The 14,082-nt window shown below is 39.2% G+C and overlaps 1 protein-coding gene and 1 pseudogene across 2 annotated transcripts in view; one reads left to right on the top strand and one right to left on the bottom strand.

The window, feature by feature from the left end:
* The window catches only part of Btaf1 (B-TFIID TATA-box binding protein associated factor 1), a 91,397-nt gene that overhangs the window by 24,333 nt on the left and 52,982 nt on the right, over window positions 1-14,082 (top strand). For both annotated transcript variants that reach the window (XR_006148836.1, XM_042689200.1), the window contains exons 6-13: window positions 1,063-1,199; window positions 6,107-6,236; window positions 6,489-6,557; window positions 8,795-8,884; window positions 10,396-10,491; window positions 10,590-10,766; window positions 11,229-11,369; window positions 13,206-13,330. Coding sequence is in view for 1 of the 2 variants with exons in the window: in XM_042689200.1 (XP_042545134.1) it covers window positions 1,063-1,199; window positions 6,107-6,236; window positions 6,489-6,557; window positions 8,795-8,884; window positions 10,396-10,491; window positions 10,590-10,766; window positions 11,229-11,369; window positions 13,206-13,330 (965 nt within the window). In the remaining variant the exon portion in view is untranslated. The remainder of the gene's footprint in view (window positions 1-1,062; window positions 1,200-6,106; window positions 6,237-6,488; window positions 6,558-8,794; window positions 8,885-10,395; window positions 10,492-10,589; window positions 10,767-11,228; window positions 11,370-13,205; window positions 13,331-14,082) is intronic.
* LOC122116069 lies at window positions 172-270 on the bottom strand (annotated as a pseudogene).

Genomic DNA, 14,082 nt, shown 5'->3' with positions numbered 1-14,082 from the left:
GTCTTTATAGTGTCTCCCATGAATAGAGTATAGAGCCAAAGATGTAGATCATGTATAGGAGCATGTTGGGCCAGTCTCACACCTGTAATCCTAGCTATTTAGGAGGCTGAGATCTGTGGATCACGGTTCAAAGCCAGCCCGGGGAGGAAACTTCGTGAGACTCTTATCTCCAGTAAACTGCTTCACAAACTTGGGTGTCATCCTTGCGCAGGGGCCATGTTAATCTTCTCTGTAGCTGAAGCTAGCACTATCTCCAGTAAACTGCTAGAAAACTGGAAATCATGCTGTGGCTCATGTGATAGAGTGCTCGCCTTGAGCTGAACTCAGGGAAAATGCCCAAGCCCGGAGTTTAATCCCCACAACTGACAAAAACAAACAAACAAAAAAAGGAGCATGTTGGCTCTAGGATGCAGGACCAATCTATTGCTTAATGCTATAATTTCTATTTTTCCTCAGCATGTTTTGGTCATCAATTTCTTTTTGTGTATGTTGGGGGCGGGGGCACATTTCCTGTGGTTGAACTCTTGATCTCTTATCTGTTGCTCAGCATTCTTGTGCACAGCTGGTGATCTACATCTCCAGCCCAGCTGACAAGTTGGAGAGGGAGTTTCATAGACTGATCTGCCCAGGCTGGCTTCAAACTATTGTTCCTCTAGGTCTCTCAGCCTCCTGAGTAGCTAACATTACAGGTGTAAGCCAATACTCATTAATTTCTTTCATTGACATTCTTCTTTTCCTCATAACTTTTGGTTATATTGTAGTTATTTTTAATTTCATCTTGTCAAAATCCTGTCTCTGTTAAAATCGTTCATGTGTGTTAACATCTGTGTCATAAAAAAGTTGAGACCAAAGCATATTTGATAAGATTTAGATGAATAAGGAATAAGAGGAAGAGAATAAAATTAGAGAACAGCTGTATAAGAGAATGACATGAGGCTGTCAAAAAGGAATATAATCTGTATATACTACAGTTTATATTCTTACATTCTCTACTGAGCTAGGGACTATAGGTGTTCATTTTAGCTTCTAACCATTAAAACTCAGCATTATTTTACTTTTTAGACTCTCCAGGCAGCTGAATTGATTGACTCAGAATTTCGAGCAGGAATGAGCAACAGACAAAAGAACAAAGCTAAAAGAATGGCTAAGTTATTTGCAAAACAGAGATCCAGGGATACAGTGGAAGCTAATGAGAAGAGGTAATCATTTTTATGCTTATTCACTTAAAATAATAATGATTATTTTCTACTTAGTCACTTAAAAATAATTGCTGTGTCACTCAAATCTATGTCTACTTCAGTTATAAAAGAACATGTTGCTGCCTTTTTTTTTTTAAGCTGAATAGTACTGTTTGCATTGTCTTGTTCAGTTATGAGTATTCATTATTACTGGGCACTAAGATTACTCCCCTAGAAAAATTCATGAATCACTATTCCAGACATATTTATTAACATATCTTCTATCTGCCAAAATTGGTTCAGAAAAATCTACATGGCAGATTTTATTTTTTTACTATTTATGAGTTCTAAATGAAGTCTGAAAATCTACAAAAGAGAGTGCATTCCAGGCATAGACCTTAATTATGGACTATTCAAGAAACATGGCATGATGACTGGAATGACTGGATTGAAGGGATAGTGGTAGAGAATGAATACAGAAAGGTGGTCTAAGGGTCACAAGTTAAGAATACTGTTTTAGTAAAATGAAATGTATCGTCAGGGTATTATATCACCAGTTTGTAAGACAGAGGCTATGCTAAATATTTGATAATAAGCCAGACTATCTTACTTTATTGTAGAAAACAATTCTGTAGATAGTGATTATTTTAGATTCTTAGTTTAAAAAAAAAATGTTATCTTGCCAGGCGCTGGTGGCTCAGGCCTGTAATCCTAGCTACTCTGAGGATTGTGGTTCAAAGCTAGCCCGGGCAGCAAAGGCCATGAGACTCTTAGCTCCAGTGAACCACTAGAAAACTGGAAGTGGCGCTGTGGCTCAAGCGGTAGAGCGCTCGCCTTGAACTGAAGAGCGCAGAGTTCTGCCCAAGCCCAGAGTTCATGCCCCACGGACCGACCAAAAAAAAAGTGTTATCTATACATGGCTTTAGACCAATAGTCATCAAAGAGTCATTAAAAACTACCTCTTAGCCAGGCACAGGTAGCTCACGCCTGTAATCCTAGCTACTCAGGAGGCTGAGATCTGAGGATCGTGGTTCAAAGCCAGCCCGGGCAGGAAAGTTCGTGAGACTCTTATCTCCAATAAACTGCTAGAAAACCGGAAGTGGTGCTGTGGCTCAAGCGGTAGAGTGCTTGCCTTGAGCTGAAGAGCACAAGGGAAGCGCTCAAGCCCAGATTTCAAGCCCCACAACCGACAAAAAATAAAAAAAAAAAATAAAAACTACCTCTTGGCCTGGGAAGGTGGCTCAGTGGTAGAGCGTTTGCCTTGCATGCATGAGGCCCTGGGTTCGATTCCTCAGCACCACATCAGCAGAAAAAGAAAAAAGCCGGAAGTGGCACTGTGGCTCAAGTGGTAGAGTGCTAGCCTTGAGCTGAAGAGCTGAGGGACAGCGCCCAGGCCCAGGCCCACGACTGGACACACACACAAAAACAAAACAAAACAAAAAAAACTACCTCTTTTCAGGGGCTTATTAAAGTACAAAAGTGTTTCAGTAAATAAGTGATGAATAAATAGAAATACTATAAAATTAGTACTTTTTGCAGACGGTAGTACTTTGTTCTAGTTGCAGGAACTTAAAAATCTTTACAGTGTTTAAAAGCTTAAAATGGAGGTGTGACTCAAGTGGTAGTACACCAGACTTGAGTGAAAAAGCCAAGTGAGAGTGTAAGGCCCTGAGTTAAAGCTCCAGTGTTGTCATTTAAAAAAAAAATCAAAATAAAAACCTGTCACACAAAACCTTGTCACAAAGGAATAATAAACAACTACTTGGTTAAAATTTGTACTTAAGGTGTTTGGGTTTTGAAAGTGTTAACTCTTAAGTGTTAACTGTAGGGCCCTTTTTGGTAGTAGGGGGGAGTTCTGGAGCTTAAACTCAGGACCTTGTATTCTTTTTTCTTTTTTTTTTTTGTCAGTGTTGGGGCTTGAACTCAGGCATAGATGCTGTCCCTGAGCCTCTTTAAAAAAAATTTTTTTTTTCATTGTGAAAATACTGTACAGAGGGGTTACAGTTACATGGACAAGATAATGAGTACATTTCTTATCAAGCATTGTAGCCTCCTCCTTTGTTTCTCTGAGCCTCTTTGTTGTGCTCAAGGGTAGCACTCTACTACTTGAGCCACAGTGCCACTTCTGATTTTTGAGTGGTTAATTAGATATGAGTCTCTCGGGACTTTTCTACCTGGGCTGGCTTCCAACCAGGATCTCATCTTCCTGAGTAGCTAGGATTACAGGTGTGAGCCACCAGCACCCAGCAGGACCTTGTCTTCTTGCTTGGCTCTTTTGCTCACAACTGACACTCTACCACTTAAATCATGTCTTCAAACCAACTGTTTTGCCAGTTAACTAGAAGAGATAGTTTTTTTCTGCCCAGGCTGGCTTTGAATTATGAACCTAAACCTCATGAGCCTCAACCTTCTGAGTAAGGAATTAGAGGTGTGGGCCTCTAGCATCTGGATAAATTGTACAATTTTAAAATTGAACAATTTATTAAGATTAAACATCCCTAATCAAAAATGTTCCAATAGTTAAACCATTTTAGCACAAGCTTCAGATTTCAGAGGATATCAGATTTTTTAGTTAGGTATGCTCAATCAATAAAGTCTATGCAGATATTCCCAAATCCCAAAATACTCTAAAATCAGGAACACTCTGTTGTCAAGCATTTTGGATAAGAATTAAACTAGTAAGTATTCCTACTAATTTTACTCATATAAGCACTTGAACCCAAAGATCTGGATATTTAAGTCTTAGACCAGTTTTTTAGATTTCATGAATCACTGTTCCAAATGTATTTATTACCATATCCTCTATATGCCAAAAACTGGTTTAGGTCCAGAGGATGCAGTAGTGAATGAAATAGATGAGAATTTCTGCCTTTAGAGATTACATTGTATAGGAAAAGATGAAGACTAAGATAGATGGATGATACATACATAAATATATTCATGCATACACGTATATGCACATGCATACATATATACACATATGAATGTGTTGTGGCTATATACATAATGTATACAAGTAGTTAATAGGGTGAAAAGAAGAAAAAGAACATAGTTTGAAATGTTATATTTGATGGTCTGAGATGCTTCATAGAGCTGACTTTGAGTAAAGATCTCAAAGAAGTGAGGCCAGTAGATCTTAATGTTCAGTGAAAGACATTCCAAACAGGATTATCAAATGAAATACCTGGATGAGAGAACATGCCTAACATGTTTAAAGATGGCAGGTTATCAACCTTTGTAGCTATATGGGAGAGAATTAAAGGAAGAAGCATAGGCTTAGATAGATCCCACTATTAAGATGGAGAAAAATTGAGATATTTAAGGAAAATAGGCTTTATATGCTGTAAAAATGTACCAGTTTTCCATTTTTCAAATACCAAATAAAAGTAGAGACTTCTTCCCACCCCCTTTTTGGATTGAGTTTTGCTGTGTAATCTAGGTTGGCAGGCTAGAATTATAGATGCGAATCATCACACCCTGCTTCAATAAAAGTACTTTTGCTTGTCCTTTCCTTTTAATAATGTTACTAGAAAAGCCTCCATGTTTGGTTCTTAAGTCATAAAAGAACACATTTTCTACCTAAGTTTTTTTTTTTTTTTTTTTTGGGGTCCGGTCGTGGGGCCTGAACTCTGGGCCTGGGCGCTGTCCCTCAGCTCTTCAGCTCAAGGCTAGCGTTCTACCACTTGAGCCACTGTGCCACTTCCGGCTTTTTTCTTTTTGCTTATGTGGTGCTGAGGAATCGAACGCAGGGCCTCAGGCATGCAAAGCAAGGGCTCTACCACTGAGCCACCTTCCCAGCCCCTCTACCTAAGTTTTTTGATGGTCAGTTCTTTTCTATTTTTTTCTCTCTTTTCTTTTCTTCCTTTTTTTCCCCCTTGGTACTAGGGCTTAAACTCAGGGCCTGTCCTTGAACTACTTTTTCTCAAGGCTAGTGCTCTACCACTTGAGCCCCAGTTACATTTCCAGCCTTTTTTGTAATTTATTGAGGATAAGAGTCTCATGGATTTTTCTGCGCCAGCTAGCTTCAAGCCATGACCCTCAGATCATAGCCTCCTGAGTAGCTAGGTTTATAGGCCTCAGCCACTGGCACCCAGTTCTCTGTAATTTTCAAGAACTAGTAAGATTATACTATATTACTCAGTATATTTGCTTTGTCCAGAATATAAAAGCCTGAATTATGTTATATTGAACCAGATTAAATGGTTTTATTGAAGAGTTTCAAAGGAACTGGTTGGGAAGGAGAAAATAAGATTAGACTTGAAATCCAATTTGAAACAAAAGCATTTACTGGGGCTGGGAAGGTGGCTCAATGGTAGAGCGCTTGCCTTGCATGCATGAGGCCCTGGGCTCGATTCCTCAGCACCAACCACATAAGCAAAAAGAAAAAAAGCTGGAAGTGGTGCTGTGGCTCAAGTGGTAGAGCGCTAGCCTTGAGCTTAAGAGCTGAGGGACAGCGCCCAGGCCCAGAGTTCAGGCCCCACGACCGGACCAAAAAAAAAAAAATTTACTGGCACAGAATGGTGGGCTATAACTTGCTTAAAAAATATTAAGCAAAGCCAGGCGCTGGTGTCTTGCACCTGTAATCCTAGCTACTCAGGAGGCTGAGATCTGAGGATTGCAGTTCAAAGCCATCCTGGGTAGGAAAGTCTGAGACTTCAATTAACCTCCAGAAAACAGGAAGTGGCAGCAGTGTGGTTCAAGTGGTAGAGTGCTCACCTCGAGCTGAAGACCTGAAGGACAGTGCTCATACCCAGAGTTAGAGCCTCATAACCAACCCCCCAAAAACATGAAGCAGTAAATTTTAATTTTTGACACATGGAATAAGCAGAAAATGGTAAAAACATCTGTTAAAACAGTGTATTCTCTTACATTCATTTTGGTTTACATTATGCTTTGTTAACTTCAGAATGGCAACTTTTCTTTTTTAGCAATGATAGCACTGATGGGGAGCCAGAAGAAAAAAGACGGAAAATAGCAAATGTTGTTATTAATCAGACAACAAATGATGCTAAAGTCCTGATTGATAATATTCCAGACACTTCTTCCTTAATTGAAGAGGTATGTTGAAATTGTTTATAATTTTCTCAAATTAATGTGTCAGAATATTGAGTAGTTTGTCTATTGAGAGAGATTTTATTAATAAAAATTTCATATCTTCACTTCATTTGTAAAAAATCTTGTTCATTAAAAAAGTTTAAAGCCTAGATACTATTGGTAGACCTAAAAATAAATATACTTTATTGAATTACTTAAATTGTTAGTGTAAAATAAACCCTTTGAGCCAGGAGTAATTATATTTTTCTTACTTAGACAAATGAATGGCCTTTGGAAAGTTTTTGTGAAGAACTTTGCAATGATCTTTTTAATCCCTCCTGGGAGGTAAGAAAAACATCTTTATCAACTTTTTTTTTGGTTGTGTCCTAATGATGGGAACAAGGTTAAGAATGTTATGTTAGGGTACCTCTTCTCTTTTGTGCCTCCCTGAATTTGTGGTACATGTTATTACTTACCTTCAGAGCAAAATTTTAGACTGATTTTTCACCTTTCTCATCATTTTAATCATATTCTGAATTGTCCTTTTCATTCTTTCCACTATCATTTCTTTTTCTTTTTCTTTTTCTTCTTTTTCTTTTTTTTGTCGGTTGTGGGGCTTGAACTCTGGGTCTGGGCGCTGTCCCTCAGAGGCTCTTCAGCTCAAGGCGAGCGCTCTACCACTTGAGCCACAGCGGCACTTCCGGTTTTTCTGGTAGTTTATTGGAGATAGGAGTCTCACGGTCTCTCCTGCCCGGGCTGGCTTTGAACTCGACCCTCAGATCTCACCTCCTGAGTAGCTAGGATTACAGGCGTGAGCCACCAGCGCCCGGCTTATCATTTCTTTTTCAGCTTCATTTCTTTCCATGAAGTAAAAATTATTTATTTTCGAAAGTAAACAATTTTGATCAAGGGCTGAGTATAGGTCAGTGGTTAGTTTGTATGTATGTGTTACTATTTATTAGGCCCTGAATTCAAGTCCTAGCACCAGAGAGAAAAGGAAAAACAAAAAACTCAGTATTTTCACACCAACTTTTTCGCTCCAAAAGATTTCTTTCTTTGAAAGAAATCTCCAACACTTGAACAAGTCCCAGTATATAAGAGAGGTGAGAGTAAAGCCTCTGGTTGAATGTGTGTGCTGGTAGTCTTAAACCATTCTATTCTCCTTTGGTTGTCCCCTGGATTTTGTTACTTAATTTCCTTACCTTGCATTGGGTCTATAGTTGTAGCTCAATGTTAGAATGCATGTGAGAGGCCCAGGGTTTAATTGCTGGTGCAGAAAGGAGGAGGGGAAACCCCCACTTTGGATACCTTTCAGAACCATTTCTATTCCTTGGTGTACTTCTCTTTAAAATTGTCTTAACTCATGTCCAGGTTTGAATAAGTGAGTGGAGTGTCATTGGCTTGAATTTCCCTTCCAGATGTCATAACACTGGCCAAAATATCCTCACCTTCTCTGAGAAAGGAGATTCATCTGTGGGCTCCAGTGTAGTAGAAATGTTTTGTTTGAATTGTCTTCTTGGCTCTTATTACTGGTAGCTCTGGAACTTAATGCTAATGCATGTATTCCTAAAATACTGGTATTTGGGTTCTGAGAAAAATACAAAACTCTTTCTTTTTTTTTTTTTTGGGTCCAGTCATGGGGCCTGAACTCTGGGCCTGGGCGCTGTCCCTCAGCTCTTCAGCTCAAGGCTAGCGCTCTACCACTTGAGCCACAGTGCCACTTCTGGCTTTTTTCTTTTTGCTTATGTGGTGCTGAGGAATCGAACCCAGGGCCTCTGGCATGCAAGGCATGCGCTCTACCACTGAGCCACCTTCCCAGCCCCCAAAACTCTTCTTTACTTGGACAGTGCTGAATATAGATGGAGCATAGGGAAGGCACAGCCATATGCATTTATGTCTGAGAGGAATACTAGAATAGCTGTTTTCTTGGTTGACTTTTAAAACATTACACATAAAAGAAAGTTAAGAAGTATGTAATTCTTTTTTTTTTTTTTGGGGGGGTCCAGTCGTGGGGCCTGAACTCTGGGCCTGGGCACTGTCCCTCAGCTCTTTAGTTCAAGGCTAGCACTCTACCACTTGAGCCACAGCGCCACTTCCGGCTTTTTTTTTTCTGCTTATTTGGTGCTGAGGAATCGAACCCAGGGCCTCATGCATGCAAGGCAAGTGCTCTGCCACTGAGCCATCTTCCCAGCCCCAGAAGTATGTAATTCTTGTATAGTTGATTATTTATTTATTTTGGTGTCAGTATTGGGCCTTGAACTCAGGGCCTCATGGGGTAGCTTTCCTTTTTCACTCAAGGCTGACACTCTACCACTTGAACTATATAGTTCCACTTCTGGCTTTTTGCTGGTTGATCAGAGATAAGAGTCAGGCTGACTTCAAACTTTGATCCTCAGATCTCAGCCTCCTGAGTGGCTAGGATTACAAGCATGAGCCACCAGTGCCTGGCAAAAATGCGTTCTTGTAATGTATCACTTAAACTTAGTTTCTTCAAAATGCAATATTCTCTTTCATATTGAAGAGAAAAACTCAGTTTGTTTGAATATTTAACCTCTGACATTGGATTCTTGGTACTTTTTTAGGTTCGACATGGAGCAGGCACAGGACTTAGGGAAATTCTTAAAGCTCATGGAAAAAGTGGTGGTAAAATGGGAGATAGCACTTTAGAAGAGGTAAGTGTATTAGAGCTATAATTAGTGCCAAGGTTTAGAGGTTAGCCTCTATTTCCAACATAGGAAAATAATAAGAGTATGTATATAAAGTGGGATAAGAGAGAAATATAAATAGATAAAAAGTGAATAAAAATATATTTTTAAATAAGAAAAAGTATTTCTAGACAGGAAAAATGAGTTCTGGAGAAAGATGTTTAGAAACATTGAGTGGAAAACTTCCAGAAAGAATAAGTTACTATCAGAAAGGTCAGTGAGAAACATGACTGGAGTAACGAGACTGGTGATTGGATAGATAGTAGCTATGTGACAGTTATACTTGATAACAAAGAAATCTCAAGTAATTTCTCTTGAAGTACAAGTAACAAGAATTATGAATTTTGAATCTTATTCCAACTGATCATCAAAGAAGACATAATTAATTTAAAAATTCATAATTAGGGACATACAAAGCAACAAGGAAATTATAAATATGTTAGAAACAATTGCATGAAAGAAAAAAAACATTTGAACACTGTATTTGATGTTGGTATAATTTGTGGAGGGGAAGGGAAAAAACGAATCGTTTAAATAGGGATACAGGTGGACCCATTGTAACAATGAGATGTACAAGTCGTTATGTTAAAAAACAAACTTTACAACTTTGGTGGTGGGGAGGATCCGGTGGGGGGGGTTAGGGGGGTAATGGGAAGGGATAGGAAGGGGAAACAAAGGAGGAGGCAACAATGCTTCATAAGAAATGTAGTCATTATCTTGCCCATGTAACCCCTCTGTATGGTATTTTCACAATAAAAAATTAATTAATTAAAAATTCATAATTAGGAGTTACACTTTTTGGTTATTGTTCATTCTATTAAAATAATCTGTCCTGGCCGGGTGGCAGAGGCTCACACCTGTACTCCTAGCTACTCAAAAGGATGAGTTCTGAGGATCTCAGTTTTAAACCAACCCAGGCACACAAATAGAAGAGACTGTCTGTCTTTTTTTCTCTCCTCTCTTTTTCCCCCCTTTCTTTCTTTATGCTGGTCTCTTGGGGCTTGAACTCAGGGCCTGAGTGCCGCCCTTAAAAACTTTTTTGCTCAAGGCTAGCACTTTATCACTTGAGCCACAGGTCTACTTCTGACTTTTTGGTGGTTAATTGAGAGAAGAGTCTCATGGAATTTTTCCACCTGGGCTGGTTTTGAATAACCATCCTCAGATTTTAGCCTCCTGAATAGCTAGGATTATAGGTGTGAAACACCAGTGCTTGGCTACCAGAAATCTTTTCTCCAATTTACCAACAAAAAATCTGGAAGTGACAATATAGCCCAGGTGGTAGAGTGACAACCTTGAGTGAAAAAGTTAAGCAAGAACTTGCCCTGATTTCAAGCCCCAGTATTGGCGCTCACACATACACAAATAATCTACCCCGCTTTTGGTTTGTTTGTTTGTTTTTTTTAATTTTAGATATAAGGTGTCTTTCCATCCCAGTATAGGTGTGGTTTTTGTTATTAAAAATAATTGTGTTTTAATAGATGATTCAGCAGCATCAAGAGTGGTTGGAAGACTTGGTTATTAGACTCCTTTGTGTTTTTGCATTGGACAGATTTGGAGATTTTGTTTCTGATGAAGTAAGTATCACCTAAGTCAAGTTTTGCCTAAACAAATTACAAATACTACAAAATTATTTATTTGCAAATGCACATTTTTTTTTCTTTCTGTTCTGTAGGTTGTAGCACCAGTTCGTGAAACCTGTGCTCAAACATTAGGAGTGGTTTTAAAACACATGAATGAAACAGGAGTTCATAAAACTGTAGATGTACTGCTAAAATTACTTACACAAGATCAGTGGGAAGTCAGACATGGTGGTCTGCTGGGAATTAAATATGCATTGGCAGTACGTCAGGTAACTACTTCAGTTTTTGTTAAAGTGAATTTATTGTTTTAGTTTATTTTATTAACTACATAAGAATGGGAAAAGAGACCGGGAGCCCATGGCTCATGCCTATAATCCTAGCTACTCAGGAGGCTGAGAGATCTGAGGATCTCTGGGGCAGGAAAGGCCGTGAGACTCTTTATTTCCAATAAACCACTCAGAAAACCTGAAATAGTGCTGAGGCTCCAGTGGTAGAGTTCTAGCCTTGAGCTGAAGAGCTGAGGGACAGTGCCCAGGCCCAGACTTCTAATCCCATGACTGACAAAAAAAAAAAAAGGGTGCAAAGAAGTAGCTTTCATTAACTACATATACAAGTGGTGGAGTGCTTATCTAGCAAGTTTGAAGCAAGTTTGAACCACTAAAAAAAGTAGAAATATTTAAAGGCAAACATTGTTATAAAAAATTAATCTATTTTGTTTTACTATTTTATAGGATGTAATTAATACTTTATTACCTAAAGTTTTAACTAGAGTAATCGAAGGACTTCAAGATCTTGATGACGATGTTAGAGCTGTTGCTGCAGCATCATTAGTGCCTGTTGTAGAAAGCCTGGTCTACCTTCAGACACAAAAGGTACATTCAGTATTCCTTATGTTTGCTCCTTGGAGAAAAATGTTCACACTTAGGACGTGGAGTATTTGGAAAAACATCTAGTTCTTTTTTCTCCTTTATTCTTAATTTTCTTGTGACATACATTAATCTGAGGCAGGAAAATTTTTTGTTTTTTGTTTTTTGTTTTTTGTTTGTTTTTTTGGTCTGAGACCAGGATTCACACTCCATATCTTGATACTTTTGTTCATTGTCTGATTGGCAGGTGGTAATGGGTTTTACTCATTACTAACGAGCCACGCCTCCAACCACAAGAAATCTTGATTATGTATTATATCTGTTATCTACTTTTTATGTTAGGTTTTGGCTTTTTAAAATCTGAGCTAATTTTTTTGAAGGGATTATTATTATTGTTAATATTATTTTTGGTTGGTTGTGGGGCTTGAACTGGGCCTGGGCGTTGTCCCTCAGCTCTTCAGCTCAAGGCTGGCACTCTACCACTTGAGCCATAGTGCTACTTTCTGTTTTCTGGTGGTTAATTGGAGATAAGAGTCTCACGGTCTTTCCTGCCGGGGCTGGCTTTGATCTCAGCCTCCTGAATAGCTAGGATTACAGGCTTGAGCCACCGGCGCCCAGCTATAATTTTTCTTTTAAATGTAGATATTTCAACTAACTAAAGTTTATATTATAGCTATGGTTTCAGTTCATGAAACCCAGAACACAAAGTTTAAAGTACAGCTAGCATTATTTTATGAGCTGAAAAACTAAATTTGTCTTTTTGTGATGGCTGGTATCATCTAAAATTGCTTTACATAGAGTAGCATACCTTGTATCATTGTACAGTATTGTTTTTGAAGTTTAGTCTTTTACATAAAATAGAAAATTAACTATTTTGGGAATTGGAGGCATGGCTCAGGTGGTAGAGTACCAGCCAGTGAGTGAAAGCCGATATTGAATTGGAGTCTCAGTCTCTTACAAAAACAAAAGCTATTTTATTTTCTGATTATTCATGTCCAGTATGAATCTAGTTCACAAGAAAGCAATAGAGTAGAATAGAATGGCATTAAAAGGAGGAGGTATAGGGGCTGAGAATGTGGTAGAGTGCTTGCCTAGCATGTATGAAACCATGGGTTTGATTCCTTAGTACCACATAAACAGAAAAAGCCGGAAGTGTTGCTGTGGCTCAAGTGGTAGAATGCTAGCCTTGAGCAAAAGAAGCTCAGGGACAGTGCCTAGGCCCTGCAAGCCCTAGGACTGGCCAAAAAAAAAGGAGGCGGGATAGAGCATTATTAATTGTAAATGTCTTTTTTAAAATGTGTGTTTTATTCTAATACTGTACAGAAGAGTTACAGTTAGGAGTAAGGTAATGAGTACATTTCCTATTGAGGATTGTTGCCGCCTCCTTTGTTTTTCCCCTACCATCCTTCCTTCCCCATCTCCTCAACTACTTCCCTCCTCCTGTCTTTTTAATGTCCTTTGCTTAAAACTGGTAAGTTTGAGCTGGGTACTGGTAGCTCACACCTGTACTCCTAGATACTCAGGAGGCTGAGATCTGAGGATTGCTGTTTGAAGCCAATCTATGCAGGAAAGTCCATGAGACTTTTATTTCCAATAAACTACTAAAAAAACCCAAAACAGAAGTAGAGCTGTGACTCAAATGGTAGGTAGAGTGCTAGACTTGAGCACAAAAGCTCGTAGACAGCTTCCAGGCCCTCCCTAAGTTCTAGGACGAGGACACATACAAAAAAAGACAAAAAACTGGCAACTTCATTGGAATTACATGTTGTTGTTGACTCTTTTTTTTTTTTTGTAGGTTTTATGAATTTTTTGATAATTTATTTTGAAAACTGATTTTTATAGGTACCCTCTATTATAAATACCTTATGGGATGCTCTTCTGGAATTAGATGATCTGACAGCTTCAACAAATAGTATTATGACTCTTCTTTCATCATTGTTAACTTATCCTCAGGTCCAACAATGCAGGTAATTATTTCTAATTAATAGTATAAAGTAGAAAGTCTTTTTCTAACTTTCTAGTTAATTAAGCCCTAGACATCTTGCAACTTTAAGAATACTAGTGTAGGCTGCGCACTGGTGGCTCATGCCTGTAATCCTAGCCACTTAGATTGAGATTTGAGAATCTCAGTTCAAAGCCAGCTTGGCAATAAAGCCCATGAGACTCTCATCCCCAATTAACCACCAAAATAGCAAGAAGTAGAACTATGGCTCAAGTGGTAGAGCACTAGCCTTGAGCAAAAAGGATCAGGGACAGTGCCCAGGCCGGGCACACACACACACTCAAAAGATAGTGGAGTGAGGGGGCTGGGAAGGTGGATCAGTGGTAGAGCGCTTGCCTTGCATGCTTGAGGCCCTGGGTTCAATTCCTCAGCACCACATAAGCAAAAACAAAAAAAGCCGGAAGTGGCACGGTGGCTCAAGTGGTAGAGCGCTAGCCTTGAGCTGAAGAGCTGAGGGACAGCGCCCAGGCCCAGAGTTCAGGCCCCACGACTGGACCCCCCCCCCCCCCCCCCCCCACCACCACCACCAAAAAAAAAAAAAAGATAGTGGAGTGAATTGGGGATAGCAACGACCATTATTTTCAGGAAGTCATCTTCTTTAGCTACCAGCACTTTGAGGGCTGGGAATAAAGTAAAATGGTAGTATTCATGTACACACCCATCCCCACCACTGCAACAAAGCAGGTTACTTTCCTTACTCTTGGTATACTTTGGTTG

Source organism: Dipodomys spectabilis, unplaced genomic scaffold (assembly GCF_019054845.1).
Source record: "Dipodomys spectabilis isolate Male_0828 unplaced genomic scaffold, ASM1905484v1 ptg000125l, whole genome shotgun sequence".
NCBI lineage: Eukaryota > Metazoa > Chordata > Mammalia > Rodentia > Heteromyidae > Dipodomys > Dipodomys spectabilis.
The sequence above is the reverse complement of the archived record's forward strand: the minus strand, read 5'-3'. Positions and strand labels throughout refer to the sequence as shown.